The sequence below is a fragment of the Phalacrocorax aristotelis genome, chromosome 5 (genome assembly GCF_949628215.1).
Source record: "Phalacrocorax aristotelis chromosome 5, bGulAri2.1, whole genome shotgun sequence".
Lineage (NCBI taxonomy): Eukaryota > Metazoa > Chordata > Aves > Suliformes > Phalacrocoracidae > Phalacrocorax > Phalacrocorax aristotelis.
Genome location: NC_134280.1, coordinates 7,454,265 through 7,472,711, shown reverse-complemented (window position 1 = coordinate 7,472,711; position 18,447 = coordinate 7,454,265). Strand labels below are relative to the sequence as shown.

General features: G+C 42.2%; 1 protein-coding gene across 2 annotated transcripts in view; it reads left to right on the top strand.

Annotated features, from left to right (window-relative positions):
- THSD7B (thrombospondin type 1 domain containing 7B) overlaps nt 1-18,447 on the top strand; it is a 284,929-nt gene that overhangs the window by 65,660 nt on the left and 200,822 nt on the right. For both annotated transcript variants that reach the window (XR_012660584.1, XM_075092835.1), the window contains exon 4: nt 9,706-9,957. Coding sequence is in view for 1 of the 2 variants with exons in the window: in XM_075092835.1 (XP_074948936.1) it covers nt 9,706-9,957 (252 nt within the window). In the remaining variant the exon portion in view is untranslated. The remainder of the gene's footprint in view (nt 1-9,705; nt 9,958-18,447) is intronic.

Sequence of the window (18,447 nt, the reverse complement as noted above, 5' to 3'; positions counted from 1 at the left end):
GTCAGGTGCCAGGAGCTACGGATGACTGAGAAATTGATTGAGTTCTGAGAAAGTAAAGACTTCTGGAGAACTTATGTTCTGTTTTTCAGGGATATTAAAAGCTCTTGAAAAATCCTGCTCCTGTATTTTGTGGAAATCAATCTGTTTCTCAGTAATCTACAGCTCCTGGCACCTGCGCAAACTCAAATTGCAGTGAGAAGGGGTTATTTTATGTCCAATTCTCTACCCCTGTTAATGTCTGCAGTGGTTTTGCACACATACTGAGGTGAAAATATACATTCTAGGCTTTTTCTTACCCCGTCTATTACACCTGCAGCAAAGTACGGATGTTTTTTTTTTTAATTGTTTAAAAGAAGTTGAGCTTTGTGAACTGTTCCAGCAGTTTTCTAACATCTTGACTTTATTACTTCTCTCTAAATATATGCTGATTCTAAATATACAGATTTTATGCTCATGTAGCTGCTTGACTTTAATGGAGTCACTTGTGATTTATGCTGCTGTGCGACCAGCAGCAGGTTTATGTCTGCTAATGCTTGTTAGCACTTCTTCTGCCTCTTGCAACTCATTCCTTATCAGAAGGTCTGGGAAGGGGATCCTGACTTCGTTGGATTTTCACTCGTTCTGGCCTTACATGCTCACTGCTATAATTGCTGTAAGAATGGGGAATGGAAGGCACTGTTTCTATAAATATTTTCTCTTTCTTGTGCTACTGTGTGAGTTATACATTGAATTTCTGGGTGACAGTGCAGACGGTTCTGGGAGCTTTAGTTTTAGTGACTCTACCCCTGATCGAGCTATCTTCTTCCTTGCTCCTTTCTGGCTTTTGTTTTTTTTTTTTTTGGGAATCTACAACTCCATTAGCCACCTCCTAGCAGACTTTTTGTGCTGAGTCCATGCCTCAGATTTACTGCAGAGAGCTGAGTCTGACCCATCCCTTACTCTTACTTCAAATACAGGAGGAAAGCCCGTTGATTGAATAGAGGACAAAAGGTCGTGTCATAATAGTGTCCAGATAGTCACATACTTTTTCCTTTCTCCTCTTGGACCTAAAATCCAAACCTAAAAAGCCAGCCTAAAATCCAGTCCATGTTTAATTCCAGGGCTGGAGTGTCACTGATACTAAATACCACTGCCAATGGCTGCCTTTAAGCATCCTCCAGTAACATCCTCCTCGTTTTGTTGTGCAGCATATTTGCTGCCATTCTTCTGAAGAATGGACCTGACCTTGCAGATGTCGCTTTACAAGAGCAATGATATTTTGGCTACTGATAAAGAAGAGTAAATGCATTTGCATAACCCTGTAGCGGGGTTTGGCAGGCAGCCAGGTGTCTGCTGTAAAACTGGAAGGAAGTGCCTTATTTGTGCTTTTTTCATTTTCCTGGCCGAGGTTCCCTATTTCGACTAACACCATTGAGTAAGTCTCAATGAGAGATGCAAATTAAATTTCTGGAAAACTGAGGCAAGAGAGAGGAATATCCCAAGGTGTGCTTTAGTGGCGGGCTCTGAGCAGCTGGTGTGCCAGGGCTTTGCCGCCACCCTGCTTCCCGCCGCTGCCTGATTCATGCAGGAAAGCGGCAGGTGACGGGAGCGATCAGCTAACCACCTCGAGTGGTTGAAGGCCATGTGAGGAGAGGAACCATATGCTCATCTTACCTCCTCATTTATCACGCAATGGCAAAGATGCCTAATTTATTATCAAGGTTGTTTAATTTAGTGTTGTCTAATTTCAGGCCTGTGGAGCCAGCGAGGCCGATGAGGAGCAGGAGCTGCTGTGCTCACTGATGGGAGAGGGTACTGGGGTACGCTTCTTGCGTGAAAGAACAGCCTTTGGCCAAAAGTTGGATTTTGGTGGGCTTGGGTGCAAGCTGGTTTTTAAAGACTAGAAAATTGAACACATTCACTTCTGACAGACTCCGGATTACTGGCCTGTTGGCTAACAAGTTTGTGACTGCTGGGAATGGCAGGTGGGTTGTCCTTTCTCTTGTGAAATAGAGAGCAATGGTGGGAAATGTGCCTGATATTTGTTTTCAGTATTTCACTGATGCTTAAGTTATGCCAATGAACCCCGCAAAAAGGATCCTTTGGTTTTACAGTGAGCCCTCAGGCAGGAGGCAAAGAATCCTTTGCATTATAAGGAAAATATTTTTTCATTTAATTGGTCCCACAAAGGTTTTTGTGTCTGTACCAGCCTTAAAGGTGCAAGCAAAAATCCTAGCGATTTTAAAGGTAAAAACTGTAAATGGGAATTATTTGGAGAGGAGCACAAGCGCATGGAAGATTGGATTTGCTGTATCAGGGAAAAAGAACTGGGGAATGCTTTTGTTGAAATACTGTTTCAGTTTGGTGGTTCTACGTTTGTCAGAATGGAAGGGGAAGGGAGAAAGGAAGAGGAAAAGGAGGGACAGACCTTTTTGAAAACACTTGAAGACAATTGAAGAGCAGAACATCAATAGCCCTTGAGACAGGTTCGTTTCTGCTCAGAAACAATTTTGATGTAGAAACTTTATATTTGTGAAAATGAATAACATCAAATTAGAATTATTTTATGGATCTGATTTGAAGCTTTTAAAGGCTGTCTTTATTTTAAAAAGCTGGTAATTTCTTTTCATTACTATTTCAGATAGAACTCAGATTTCCTTTTTTTAAGAAAAAAGTTTTAGTTTTGTGTTAAATCTCATATCCAGTACCAAATTCATACATAAGAACTTCCATGTATTAAAAAAAAATCTCTGAAAAAGTTGCAAGAGATTAATGTGCTGGAATGTCTGTTCTTTTTGGTTTTCTGTCTTGTCACAGTTGTAAAAATCTACTGAATAGTGAGGCAAAGGCATTTGTTCTCCTTTTGCTTTGGTTTTTCTTTTTTTTCAAGTTATTTATGTTGAACACTAAACACTAAATTGTAATTTAGTGAAATGAGTGTGCATAGCTAGACACTGAAATCCTAAATAAATTTAACCTGATTTTCTAAGCTGATGGGTGTGCTCACTAAGCATACTTAGAAATTAAAGCCAGAAGCAAACAGTTTTAGGGGGTTTTTATTATTATTATTTGGATTAGGAGTCTTTTTAGGCACATATTTCTTAAGCTCTTCATTCTACGTGTAAGATGACAACAATGATATAATATAGTTGGATTTGGGTTTCTGTTTACTTTGCCTTTGTAAGTGAAAATTCAGGTCAAACTCAGTCAAGGGATAACCCATCCATCAAGGGTGAGGTAGAGCAACATTCAGCTCTTTTGTTTGCTTCTGTAATTTGAATTTCCATTATCCATTTCCTAGTGGCTTGTGCTTAACCACTGTGCTGTTGAATGTTTTTAGGAAAAAATTATTTGCAGTTTCTAGTGTTGACATTCTTCGCTTCTCTGGATGAATACAGAATTTTGCAGTCCGGAGGTGGAAATGCTATTTGATGGTTATGATTCTGATCTGGGAGAGGAGATGTGTGTTCACATTCCTCCCAGCAGATGTAGGAATCAAGCCTCGGTGCTACGGCTTGAAAGCAAATCCTTGAGCTATCGGAGAAGAAGGAGATTTTATTTTCTAGTGTTCTTTAAAAGTTTTGTCTCTCATTTCCTTTGCTTTTATTAAAAGCAGATGAAACAAAGGAACAGTGACCGCCTTTTTTCCGTTCAATAACATTTTAGAAATAGTGCCCAATAATAATTGAGCTTTTTTCTTCTGTTTTTGAATTGCGCTGAAAGCCAGCTGCCTCTGTAGCCCTAACATTTCAATGTCTGCCTAGGTAGCGCAAATGGAAGTCAGCATTTATTTTGAATTGAAACAGAGGATCTAGGGCATTAAGTTTAGGAGACACCAAAACTTAGACATCTTAGACACCAAAGCCCTGTGTTTGTTTGGATTATAGGCTTCCCACCTCCCTTTCCCTTTGGTCTGTTGTAGGGCAGGCAGGTATGCCCTGTCTTCCTTACCGCCCTGCTGCAGAGGGGGCTGGTGTTTCTTCTGCCAAAGAAGCTTCTGCTGCACGGTTTGAATATAAGGTGTCACCAGTATCCAAAATAGACTGGCAGCCCGTGAGGACCCTAAAATACAGTATGAGTCCTTGGAAGCATGCCTGTTAACACTGATTGCCAGTTTCCTTAGGGGAGTAAAGTGTTTGGATGCTGTTATAAACAGGGCAGGACTGTATCCATTATTAGACCCTAATATGATTAGCCAAGTGCAAAGAGCAGGTAGTGTTTATTCCAGCAGCCTGTGAGGATAGGGTCATTGATTACATAATAGGAGATGTTAGAAAAAGGGAAAAAATGAAAATGTGTTATCAGCGTAGCTTAGCTCACTTCAGGATTTTCTTGCTCTGCAGCTTGTGGATTTGAGCTTGTGTTCCCTGGTCAGGCTTGACACTTCTCAGGAGCCTTCCTGAGTTGCCAGAGAAGAGCCTGGCTGCTGAAGCGGTACCCTGTCTCCTCCTGGTGCTGCCTTCCATACCAGCAGCATGGGCATGGTGATAGCTTCTTAATGTGGCTAATAATGTTGGAGATGGTCCTTTCAGCATAAAAGGTTCAATGGTAACCACCTGCCTAATCCTCTAATGTAAGGAAATGCATTCACCTTTCATTCTGAATGCGTTGATAAGGTTGGGAAAAAGAACCGGGGATGACATCTGTGCTGTGCCCAGCTTGATTTAATGATGCGCTGGTTCTTTTACCTGGAATTTAAAATAACTCCCAAAACACATGAGGTGTATTTAGAGAGGAGACATTGTTTTATTCTGCGCAGGGTGCAAGGTGGAATATTTCCACAAATCAAGCACACCTATTGGAGTTCATTTTGACATTTATACATGATGGTTAACACACCATGCCTATCTAACACATAATCATTGCCCTGACTGAGCATCCTCATCTCCCATTGGTCTGTATCTTTTTCCGCTTAGTTTTAAAGCTACAGTGATTTTAATTCACTGTGCATGCTTAAAAAGGGTGTGGGAGGGTAGTTGTTTTGTCCCTCAGTTGAGTCTGTGGTCGCAATCTCCCACTGCCGGAATTACCTTTCCCTCATGTCACGATCCACTGTTGGGTTGAACAATTTGGCAGAGGTTAAACCCCCTTGCTTTCCAACTGACCTCAGGTAGCGCTCGGTGATTGTGGGTGGCTGGGCTTAACTTCTGATTAACTCAAATGTTTTATCATGACTAGGTTTCTTTTACATTCTCAGAAACAGAATTAAGACTCAAAACGGAGTCAAGTGCCAAGTCACTTTGGCCAACAAAAAGTATGCAAGAGAAAAGGAGAGAAAGAGAGAAAAGAGTGAGAAAGGGAGAGAGAGAGAGTTGTGACAGCTACCACCACGGATCTGTAGCATCCCATCAGTCCGACTATCTTCAAAGACGGTGGGAGAATGTTCTCCTTTCTTCTTTCTTCCCTTCCCCTCTGAGGGTCTCTGCTGGTTTCACCTTTTATAGCGTTGTTCTCAGAACTTCTTTACACACCCATGCCTCCCATTCGGCGGTAGGGACACCTACCCAGTACTGTCACTAGAGGGTCTAGAGGGTCCAAGCCCCCCACATGTGGTCAGTTGACCCTGGGCCCAAGCACATGCGCAGAGGACTAGGGCTTTGTGCTCTGAGGCAACATATGTGTTCCTCTCCTGTCAAACTGTCCTGGTTGTCGTGGTGATGAGGCTTTGGGGGTTAAACTGTCCTGCTCTGTTGCTGTCCTGCTGGGTTGCCGTGGCGGTTAAACTGTCCTGCTCAGTTGCTGTGGTGGCTAAAACTGTCCTGCCAACAATGTTGAGACAAGTTTCTAGTCCCTTACACGCCAGTTACCCTGCTTCAGTGCCTTTCGGGGCAAGATGTTCCCTTTTATCACTGGTGACTTCACATCTGTGGCCTTCCCTTATCTTCTCACCCTTCTTTGTAGCAGGATGTTTCTGTTGTTAGTCTGTGAAGTTCTACTGATTTGTATTCTTTCAGGAGGTTCTTGACAATGAGGCACTCATTGCTAATACCCTCCGATCTGGCCTAACCATTATTTACTACCTTGAACTGTGATCCTCCCTTAACGTGTAATAATTCCTGCGCTATTCCATTTCATCCAAGAAGAATATACACACATTTGAGGCAACAGTCCTGGACGGTTTTGCTCCTTTTTCCTGCTGATAGACGTGTTTCCACTCATTTCCTTGCAGTGGATGTGATGACTGTGTGACTGTAAGGCATGTAGCGCAGGTGCACTGAGCTGTTGGAATATTTACCGATTTTTGGTGAGCGACTTTTTGTCCAGAACAGAAGGGTGGTGTGGTTCAGCCTAGGGCCGCACAATTACTGTACCCTGTCGGGGAGAGCGTGGCTGGAGATGGAGGAGAGCAGCACTCCTCTGTTGGCAGCAGCCTGCAGTTATACAGTCATGGGGGATATGGAGCTGCACAGTAGGGGTGGTATGTGGGGCAGGTTTCCCTCCTCCTTTTCTGCTTGTAGCTCCAGGACTGTGTGAGTGTAAAAGAGGCATGAGTAGGTTTCCGTTGGTTTAGTGGGTTTTTTAGTATGTGGTTTATTCCCCTCCAGTACACAAGAGAGTAAGAGGGCTCTCTGCCACTTGAGTGAGTTAAGCTTCGTGCTGCTGTTCTCTGCTAACTAACTGCAGGCAATGTAAGGTAGGTTGTGAAACAATTCCTGTAGTTTTACACTATCAATCCAAGTATGTAAGATAGAAAAAAGCATCAATCACATAAGTCCCCTACTATATCACAGCTACTAGATTGACTCCCAAGAGGGAGAACTAACCTGATAAATTAATACGTTGGAAGTTAGTTTAAAACCAAGGGTTATGTAGTATCTCTTGTCCCCCAGACCTCCTTCCTCTCCCTGCTGGTTCGGATACAGCCGCAGCAGCGCAAGTACATGTCTGGTTTGCAGCCTCAGATCAGCAAATGTCTTGCACGTCTGGGCTGTATCTGTATTTGACTGTCCTAAATTCATGTGCAACATGAAAGACTGTGTCTGAATTTCATGCAAAAGCATGTTTTCACATTTGGCTTTGTGTTGCTTGGTGTCACAGTTAATTTGACTTCGAGGCTCTGAATGAGCAGGTACAAGGTAGATTCACTTTCTGTTAGGCGGTTGCATGTAATTCTCTCTTGAGCAGAAGGATGGAAATTGCCAGTTCTACGTCTTGTTCACCGTAAGGTCAGCAAAGTTATCTATTTAGCCTTTTGTAGTAGGAGCAGCGGAGGGATTTTCAGGGCAGGAAAAATCTATTCAGTCTTTGCATACTTCAAAGGCTTTTGCAAATAGCAAGGAGGATTGCTGGCCAGAGTGTCAGTATAGGTTCGAATCCATTAGGAGAGGTATTGTAGGTATTGTCTTGCTAAGAAGTGGGGCTTGCAATATTAATTTTAAAGAAGACCCCAAAACAGGTTTTTGTTTGGTATTTCAGGTGTTTCAGTAAAGATCAGGCCAGACTTAAATCTACTTTGCGGTACTGGTATCTGAATGCGAAGTTTTGATCACTCTTTAAAATGTGAGATCACTTACCCTCCGGGCTGTGATCTTAGATAAACTCTAGTTTTCTAGTACAGTCAGTTAGGACTGTGATTTGTATGTACTACTATTTTATCTACTCAAAATCAGGAATTCTTGTTTCTTGTTAATTCTGTGGCACACGTGGCTCACCTGATAACTGCTGTAAAAGCATTTAAAGGGAAATGAAGTTACCATTCATGTGACTCCACCTAACCTAATGTTCCAGACAAGACTCAGAATCCCTGGGTTAGTAAGTACAGATGTAATGATTATTGCTTTTCAGTCTCTGGTTCCATAGCATTGACGTTTTGTACCAGAGGCAGCTTTGCAATCAGTTGCATTTGACATGTAATAGAGGAATGAGACATCTTTTTGAGTTGTAAGCAAGAAAAATTTTATTTTGAGGGAACTATATTGTAGGCTGTTTCTGCTTTATGAAGTTGTTAAAATAAACCTCAGTAAATTCATCCTCATGGCACTGGTGAGATTAATGAATTTTATTCTGGATGAAGAAACTGAGACAAAAAGTTGTTACACTGGTGTTCTTTTTTTTTTTTTTTTTTTTTTAGTTTGAAGTATAAATTTAAGCCACTAAATGCTGTATTGCTGGCAGTTGAGGGTCTAGTCAAACTTGATCAGGTATCAGTGGGAATATTCCTATCGACCTCTGTGAAAATGGGACCAATTTCTAGACTGGAGGAGAAGTGAATGAATGTCCTTTATCTTCTCTGCTCCCCCTATGAGACTGCCTACAATCCTGAAATGATTGCTCCAGTCTATTTTCTTTAGAGAAAGTTACGTTAGTCAAACTGTGCTATAAGGAATACCAAGTCAGGTAATGGCTGGTTCCCTGGCAGCAGCTCTGGCTTTCACACCTTTTAAGTGTACATGTATTTGCTCCTCACAGTTGGCAAAATCCTGACCATGAGCAACTGGAGGCTGGAGAAGGCAAATTTAGAGAGAGAGTTCACATTGAGTTCATGTATGGTTTTAATTTTGGAGGCGAATTTGCATCGTCCGTATAATACTAGTCAGAAAATCTTCGTTCCTTTTCTCCCAGTAACTCCTTTTTTTCTGGGTTTCACCTTTTCTTGCCCCATCCCATCCTTTGTGGTGCTTCAGTGATGTCTCTGTTCATACACACCTCAGTCCTCTTTCAGTATATTCTTTCCCACTCTGTTACCTCGGCTATGTAAGGTTTTCGTGAGATGAGAAAGGTTTTTCTCCTGTTTTGGGAGATCAGTGGTGACGCTTTGGTTGATCTCTGGCTGGGGTGACGTAGAGCAGCAGCAGCCGGGCTCTGCAGGGTCCCTCCCCGCCTGTGCTGGGGAGGAGAGCCATCAGCTGGCTGAGGTAGAGGGGAGAAGCAAGGAAGGATGGTGGCCTTAGTCTGGAGGTTTCTCTTCTCCCAGAAATATTTGCTATATTTGCCATACTTTTCTATATTGTGAAAAGCTGTTGTAAATTTGGAACGCTTAAAAATTTTATTCTGGGACTTTATATTTTGATACCAAACAGTTGGCAGCTCTTAAAATTTGGTTTTCCATTGTACTGGGCTTTGTGGTGTCGTGATGTGTTACAGAATGAATGAGGATCATGTCCTAATGTCAGCAGCAGTAACTGAGTCCCAAAATACACCCACAGTTGCAGCATTCCTGGGCCTCTGGTGGTTTGTCGGGTTTGGAAACCCTCTGACCTTGTTCGACAGCATTTGGTAACAGCCTCACAGAACCAACTCCTTTCTTTTTAGTGTGTGACTAATTATTTTTTAAAAAAGCAGAGTTGCTCAGGAGGATGTGCCGACACCTGGACAGATGGGATGGACAGCAGACAGCTCGTCCTGTGTGCAGGGTGATGGCAATGGTTACCAGTGGAAGTATTTCTCTTGGGCTTGGCTTTTATTTTCCTTCCTGGATAAACTGTGAAATTCTAACTACACAGGAGCAAATATAGTGCCTTTTGCATCTGTTTTAACTTGAAATAAATGAGGTATATTATTTGCAAGCAACTCGGCATGCAAGATTGCACCCAGAACTCCCTGGAAATGCTTTATGTGCACTGCATTACAGCTCTTCTTACTTTCATTGTATTGGTGTTGATGCAGGTCTTCTGATGAACCCCGAATGACCATGGATTTCTTCTGTGGGGCTTTGGCTTGAAAAAGAAAAAAAGGAAATTTATTAAGCAAGGCCTCCTCAGTTGTTCTACTGTGTTTTTATCACAGCCTCTGTGTGCAAGATCCTGTCCCTTTGACCTTCAAGTCCTGTGTCATCGCTAAAGACTGCGAAACATCTGAGTGGTCCGCGTGGAGCACCTGCTCACGGACCTGCAGCTGGGGCCATCTTGCCCCGGGCTTTCGGAGCCGGCACCGCGGTGTGCGGACCGTGGCGGTGGGCACCGGGAAGCAATGCCCGGAGCTGGAAGAGAGGGAAGCGTGCGGCGTGGGAGGGAAAGAGCTGCTGCAGCCTTGCCCCAGGTATAGCGAGTGCTTTTAGCCTAGTTTTTGGAAGTAAAGAAGCCTCTGTTTGATGAATGCCTTGTACAAAGCTAACCTTTCTTGCTCAGTGTTTGTGCATGGAGAGGGTTGCATGTCATGCTTTCTCTCTGTGTCTAAAAGATCATTGATTTAATCATTGTTAACTATGATTAGTGGTATTATTTATTGTTAGTAATGTTCTTGTAATTGTTGCTATTATCATTGTTGCTATTATAATAATTACACTTATATATAGAAATAAATTTAAATTACACCCACTACAGTTTAAATTTAAATATTTTAAAAATTGGAGAGCAGATACTCTTGTTCTCTGAAAGGGCTTTCATGCTGATTGCTGTTTCGGAGAATTTCCTCAGCTGCAGAGAGACTGGGCAGGTCTCCATGGCCGTGCTTTTATTGGCTTTGAAATTGTAACTTTTACATAAGATTTAACGATTCGCCTTCATCTCCCCATAAAAAATATCCCAGGCTTCCTTGAGGAAAATGGGAACTGATCAGATGTAATAGCTTGGACTTTACTCAGCTTCCCTCCAGGTACTTCTTGAAATGGGAAACTTTGCAGTCCCTGAGTGCTTGCTTGGCTTATGACAATCTTTGTTCTGGCAGAAGGTGAGGATCTTGCCTTTCTGGTCTGCAAATCCAGGCTGTTACACTTGGCCAGGCTGGCGTAGGGGGTCGCTAGTTTGCTTTGCAAAGAAAATAAAATATTGCTTAATTTTTCATGTGACATGTTCTGAGATTGACTGTAAAATGCTTCAGGATTGATAAAATTTTATATGCATGCAGACAAATCTCCCTGTCTGTGAATGAGTAGGTTTAATAGCAGGTCTATTCAGTGATCAAGTCATGAGTTTCTGGGGCTTTGCCAGATACTGCCAAAACCTTTGATAAAGCCTTTGTAAGATACATTCCTTAGGAAGGCGTAACCTGTATAAAGTCTCTGCATCGCTGGGTTTATTCAAAATCAAATGCTGATTGTTTTTATGCACCCTGCTAGCAGAAGAGAGGAAGTATATAAAAAAAAAATATTCTGTTCCTTGATTACATCCTACGACAAGACTCTTACGGAGTGATTTTTGCTCCTGCCCAAAGGCACATCAGTTTCAAAGACAATAGATTAACACATTGTCTGGCTGATTTTGTATAGGAGTGTGGGTGCAGGTGACACCTGATTGGGGTAGACCGGCTGGTAGTTAATCAGGGAGCGAACAGAGACGTGTCTGTCCCTATTTTCTCAGTTCTACTTTCTGGCATTGCACCATATTAAAGTGCAAACGATTGTAGCTTGCTTGGTGTAGATCCAGGAGAGCCCAAATGGTGAGAACCTGGATAACACTGATAATTGTCTTGTGGTGCCACTCTTGGTATAGAAGGAAACACATTCTTTTGGTGTATCACTGCTCTGCCCCAGTTTTCATGAGCCTATGAACTCATAAACCTTCCCCATCCTGCCATACCTGCACACTTCAGTCCTTCATGCAACATCTCCAGTGAAGTATGTGCGTGAGCTAGGATATGCTGCCTAATGAGCTAGCCCAGGAAAATAACATTAGACTTACAGGTTAATAGAGCCACTTAACTAAAAATATTGGGGGGGCGGGGGGGAAGAGGGGGGCAGAAACCCAACCCAACCCCCAAAAACCAAACCCAAAACAAAACACCAACTCTGGTATTTAGTTAATTGTTATTTCTAGGGATGTAATATCCCAAAATGCCAAAATGCAGGGGGTAGGCTATGACCTTCTTACACGGTGCAGTACTGAGGAGAATTTTACAGTAGCACATGGTTATTAGACTTTAATTTGGCCATTTAATACTGCAGAAATGAGCAGGAATGAAAAGCTGTAATGTTGCAGTATGTGCTATGGGTCTGCGGGACGTAAGGATGTGGGGGCCAGAATTTTGTATTAATGAACAGAAGTCAAACATTTTAAAGTATATTATTTAAGTGTCAGCAGCTGGTAGAGAGTGTTATCAGTCCATGTTATAGTTCACAGCCTGGTGGTTTGGTGATGGTGTTTGGTATTGGTGACCAGGATACTGGAATTGCTTCAGACTGGAAAGCAGGAGCCTTCAGCCACAGACAGATGTAGTGTTATTCTCTATGAAATAATATAAGTCTTTGATGCCTCTGTTCTCCTTACTACAGCAGATTCTCTTTGCAGTGTAGTACCTAGAAAGATTATACTTTTTTCCCCTTAAATATATACTGCTTCATCTGTGGCTTTGCTGAGGCTTTCCAAACAGTTCTCTCTTCTTTCTTCCCCTTACAAGAAGATGATTAATTTCAGGAGATTCCGTATCAGCAATAAAAGGCTCCCTCCTTCAATTGCGGGGTCTCAACACAAACTGTTCTTTCTTTCTTTCTGGCATGTGTTTGCCGAATTGGATTAGTCTTAAAATCTTTTAAGATGAGACACCTATTTACTTTCCCAGTTCCTGGAAATCTGCTCTTTGCAATTTTTCGGCTGATTTTAAGATAAGTAGCCTTTCCTTTAGCTTTATTCTTTGGGCAAGAATTTTCCAAAGCATGTTCCAGGCACAGGAAAGAAAACGGGTGAGGACCAGAAATAGGCCAGAAAGAGAGCAAGACTGAGCAGGAGAAATAAAGGGGATCTCTAGAGGCTGTTTTTAGTGCAGGGACAGGGAGCATTCCATGATTGAATGAAGGTACGTATTGTGGACTACATCCATCAACACAGAAAAGCAGGAGCTCAAGAGGGAGCACTTGCAGAGTTGTACTCAGAAGGGGGAGATGGGTGAAGTTATATGCCAGCCTTCTAAAAGGATCCAGAGGGGAAAAAAATACCTTCAGCTTCAAAACTGCCCTGTTAAGTATTACCTCTATGTCCATGGCAAGCCTACAAGTTAAAGGTCCCATCACAGGTACATGGCAATTAGTGTAAATTTGCTGTTAAATGGGAAAGGCCTTTTAATTTTATAGCTGAAGTTTACAATAACTTCTTTAATCAATAGTTTAAATGGAAGAAAATAAAACACTGTAACTGCATGTAGGACTCCAGGGCTTTGTGCTTTGTTTTACTTTTGGTTATTTGTTCTGAAGGGATTAGATCAAGCACTTAAAGAGCTTAAATACGTAGGAGATGATTCTACTTTCTTTTACTGTGATATAAATTTGGGGTAGTTCAATTAAAGTGAGTAGGTATGTACAGGCATAAAACTTCTGTAAGCACTAAGAGCATAAGTCCTACAGACTAAAGAGACCAGGAGGTTACTATAAATTGGAAAGATATCAAGCACTTGTTTGTTGCATAGCTGTCACTGAGTCATCAGTTTTAAAACAATGTATTATATCATTTTTATCCTTGATGTGTAGCTTTCATGTTCACTGGGAATAGATAGATTTTCCAGAATTATGATTATGTCTTTAAATCTTACATTTTGCTTGTGGTTGCTATGTTACAAGACAGTGATTTAGTAAAAAAAACTCTTTGCTTTGTTGGAAACTCAAAGCTTTTCAGAAGTTAAATGATGGAAAATGGGAAAGTTTTAAGACCTGATTTATTCAAAAGGCTTGAGGTTACTGCTGAGATACCGGTGCGATGGTATGATTTTGTAAATGAGGCCCATTATGTGCCCCAATTAAAGATAAGGCATAAGTGTGAAGTAGGAAAGACTTGAAAGGAAATGCAATGAACCATGCTGGTAGGTGGCTGGAATTACACTTTGGGAGTGGTAGCAACACTACTCTTCAGCCCTTTGACCTTCACTGATCTTGGGCACACAAGAAAGGCCTTGAATCACCTGGGCAGCCTAGTTGCCTCCCCTCAGATCAGGAAGCATCCATGGTGAAGCTTTGGTTTTCCAGCTCTGCATTGGACACTTCTGTGGCCGTGGTTGGGTGTTGCAGTGCAAGAGCATGCTTTGCCTTGATAGTAACAGAAACCTGCAGAACCTGCTCTTGTGCTTCCTCAATGGACTCTGTTTAGCAGGGAAATTCTGAGCACTGCTTATGATGTGGAAAGCTGTTCAGCTTTACCAGCCAAGTTCCCTCCTACATACCCAAAGAACTTACATTGTTGTTTCTAAACTAGCAATTTTTGCTTGCTCATTTTCTTAAGCAGACTGATATAACTGTCTGTGGATTCTGGAGGTCCCCACTGGGGCATTATCTAGCTAGCCCTCTCACCATTGGCAATAGGGTCTGTCAATCTTTGGAAGTAGCTAGACCTCCCGTAACTCAAACAGTATTGTCAAAAAGTGGAAAAAGCCTATTGGGAAGATGGGAAAGGGTGAGTTTTTTTTTTTTTTTATCTATAGTAAGAGGTCTGTAGATAAATATGGGTCCCTGCTAGGACTGTAACTATACTGAGTTTGTGTCAATCTACCTAGGTATTAGTAGGAGTTAAAATGAGATGTTAAATCTATTGACATTTGACATTGTCGACACCGTCAGTTTTTGGCATAGGGAACAGAAAAGTACACTGGAGCTGACCGACTTTGATGATCCAAATGTATAATGTCCCTTCCACTTCCTGAGTAATCACACTCTTCACCCTCTGGGGACGGAGCACAAGGCGGCTGGGTGGTATGGATCCCTTAGCTTAATGCTGGTACAATGGATCTCTGCTACGGTCTGCTCTAATAACAGAATGTCCAAAGTGGCATTGGTGGCTTTGGTCATCTTTGTTCAATTGGAGAAATTACAGTTGTGTGGTAAAAACACTGTGGATATGGCTATTAATTTGCAAGTACTGGCCTGAGGTTGCCAAAGTTACAAAAACACCTCAGGTGTTTGCCAGCCAGTAGACTCTGTTCTTTACTAATGACTATTAACAAGTTTCTGATTAAATTTAAGTAGAGATTATGCAGTTTCTCTTTGCTGAGTAACATGAACTGTCATTGTCTTCAGTGTAATCTATAGATGGACAAACTAATACCAAGTATCAGCCGTGCTGCTTAAAACCCTGCAAAAAGTCTGGCACAAAGCTGTCGGAGGTCGCTGCATCTGTCTGGAAAAGTCTTGCATTAGGCTTCCCACTCAGTGGGATATCACAGAATCACAGGTTGGAAGGGACCTCAGAGTTCATCTAGTCCAACCTTTCTAGGAGGAGCCCAGTCTAGACAAGATGGCCCAGCATCCTGTCCAGACGTCTCTTGAAGGTGTCCAACGTGGCCGAGTCAACCCCTTCCCTGGGGAGATTATTCCAATGGTGACTGTCCTCACTGTGAAAAATTTTCCTCTGGTGTCCAATCGGAATCTCCCCAAGAGCAACTTGTGTCCATTCCCCCTTGTCCTCTCCATGTGACTCCGTGTAAAAAGGGAGTCTCCATCTTCTTTGTAGCTACCCCTTAAGTACTGGTACATGGTGATGAGATCCCCTCTGAGCCTCCTCTTCTCAAGGCTGAACAAACCCAGTTCTCCCAGCCTATCTTCGTATGGCAGCTTCCCAGTCCTTTGATCATCTTGGTGGCCCTTCTCTGGACCCCTTCCAGCCTGTCCACATGCTTTTTGTACAGCGGGGACCAGAACTGTACACAGTACTCCAAGTGTGGCCTGACAAGCGCTGAGTAGAGCGGGATAATGACTTTTCTCTCTGCTGGTGATGCCCTTTTTGATGCAACCCAGCACCCCATTGGCCTTCTTGGCAGCAGCAGCACGCTGTTCACTCATGTTGAGCTTCCTGTCCACCAGGACCCCCAGGTCCCTTTCCACAGCGCTGCTCTCCAGCCAGGTGGATCCCAGTCTGTGCTGCACTCCTGGATTATGTTTTCCCAGGCGCATGATCTTACACTTCTCCATGTTGAACTTCGTAAGGTTCTTGCTGGCCCACTCTTCCAGCCTATCCAGATCTCCCTGCAGAGCAGCTCTCCCTTCTGGAGTGTCTACTTCCCCACTCAACTTGGTGTCATCAGCAAACTTCATCAGGCTACACTTGATGCCGTTATGCAGATCACTTATAAAGATGTTGAATAAGATTGGGCCCAATATCGATCCCTGGGGGACTCCACTAGTGACAGGTTGCCACTTGGCAAAGGAGCCATTTATCACCACCCTTTGGGTGCGGCCTGTCAGCCAGTTCCCAACCCACTGCACAGACCACTTGTCTGGGCCATAACACATTAATTTCTCCAGGAGGAGGCCGTGGGGGACTGTATGAAAGGCCTTGGAGAAGTCCAGGTAGACAATGTCCACTGCCTGCCCCATGTCAACCAGGCAAATTCCTTGCCTGGTTTATCAACCATATCAATCCCTTGGATTTGTTTCTGGTGTAGTGGGCTTGTTAACGGCCGTGAAAGTGTATACCTTTTAAGCAACTAATGCTTGAGGTCAGGTTTTGTTACTGGAAAACTCCGGACAGTTGAAGTCACGTCCAGCTGGGAAAAAGCAAGGTGGGCTGATGGGGCTGAGGCTTTAAGCTGCTCACAGGAGAGCAGGCACTGGCTGGAGCACCTGATAGCTGTTCATTGAAGACAGCTCTGCAGTGTAGCACAGGATCCAGTTACTCTGTGAAAATATCTAAAGGGAATTTTTTTTTTTTACATTCAGCACCTGATGAAGTTTAATTATCTCTTAGCTCAGATTTAGTTATTTTGCATAATTTTAATCACTGATGGCCTAATTTTGATAGTTGTTAACTCCCACAGCTCTTGCTGAATAGGAGAAGCAGGTGCTCACACCTCTGGAAATGAGTCTTTAGGATCTAGAGTTCACAGCTGACTACCTATGCCAGTTATTGGTAATCATTTTTTTCTTTAGTCAATTACTGTTTTAAGAAATACTTCCCTAAAACAACTGTTTCCATGGCTGTGGAAAGATGTGTGTTCTATATTTAAGCTTTTAGTTTTGAAAGTGTAGACCTGAAGAGCACAATGTGCTGAAGTGGTGTGGAGGAGGAATCCTCTTCACCGGGTGTTTGATGAAGAGCACTTTTCATTGCCTTTATTATAAGAGGTAGGTTGCATTTAACACTGCAGGCCCAAGAAATGTGATTAGGAATTCCCTGAAGGAACTACTAGAAGAAAAAAATTCATGGCTGTGCTTTATATGTTGTGGGAGTTCAGGTATTTCATGCTTGTCATGTGAAAACTGTATTCTTTATTGTTTTCTCTGTTGGTAATAAAACCTGTGAGTGTATCCAAATTTGCACATGATACTGCATATTATTTAAGAGAGCATGACAGCTCATCTGAAAAGTACCTGTAAATTAAAAATAATTGGCAGTATTCACAAACGTTTTCCATGATCATGTTACAAAATTCATAAGTGCTTTGTGGCTAGAAATCATTCTTATGCCCATATTTACAACATAAGAAGTTAAGAGAACATTGATGTGTGCTCAGGCAAGCTAATGTGTTTATTTTTCACATAATTTTGAGCTGTGTGTTTCCTTGCCATCACTGTAGTCAGAAACAGGTACTTGCTATGGAGAATACACAAAATTGCAGTGTGGAAGGCGCTTTCTGCAGAGGCACCCCATTGCTCTTGAGCTTACAGTGATCAGTCAGCAGCTTAACAAACATATGTGGTTTTAACAACCGTGGATCTGCTATAAGAGAAGAGAGCATTTATCCTGAGGATAAAAGAAGGAAATTATTTTGCATCATTTACATTACACAAAACCAACAAAGACTGTATGGAAAAAGTAAACTATGAAATTTAGAGGAGCAAAGGAATAAAGCAGCAGAAGTGTGAACAGATTGGTTATAAAAACAATATTGCCTAAGATTTGTGTTTGGGAAGCTGAAGAGAGACTTCAGGCTCTTACTCCACTGATACTGTGACCTGTGAATCAAAATGAATTATGTCTCTGAAAACTGTTGTATTAGAAATACGCTCTGCATTTTTAGACATGATGGGGAAATAATTTTTGCTTTCTGCTGATACACAGTACTGTTTTCCCTCTAGTTTTCTTCCTGGCATTTAAGCTGGTACGTACCAGTGACAATTGTCTGTACAGCATTCACATACCTGTGACGAGAACGTTATCATTCCCTGAAAACCATTAATGCTCTGTAGGTGTGAAGTGAATATAGAAAGAAAATATTTTTATCTAGAGCTTGCTGTGTATCACAACTTCTGGAAACTGAAATGAGAGAACTGAGTTACTTTAGCCAATCCCTTGAAGAAATTGGTAGTGCCCTAGGCGTTTATAAAGCTGTCACCTGTAGAAAAGCTGTCCAGTGCTTAGAGCTCCATTGACGTATGTAGGGTTTAACTATTAAGTGCATTTCAGAGTGAGGTGTTCAGTTTTTGGCAGAGAGAGGTGGTTTAGTGGTTTGATCCACATGTTTGAAAACTAGTTTTTTCACTTAATCGAACCTCTTAATCTCCATTCCTTCTTTGCACCCTGCTCAAAGGGTTTGTCAGGATGATTTAGTGTTTTGGAATGCTTTGGAGATTAGTGCTGTGTGAAAAATTTTACGCAAGGACTCCAGACAAATAACAAATACTTAACCTTTGTAAATTTAACATTCAAAATGTTTCAGAACATTCCCCGTTTTGAA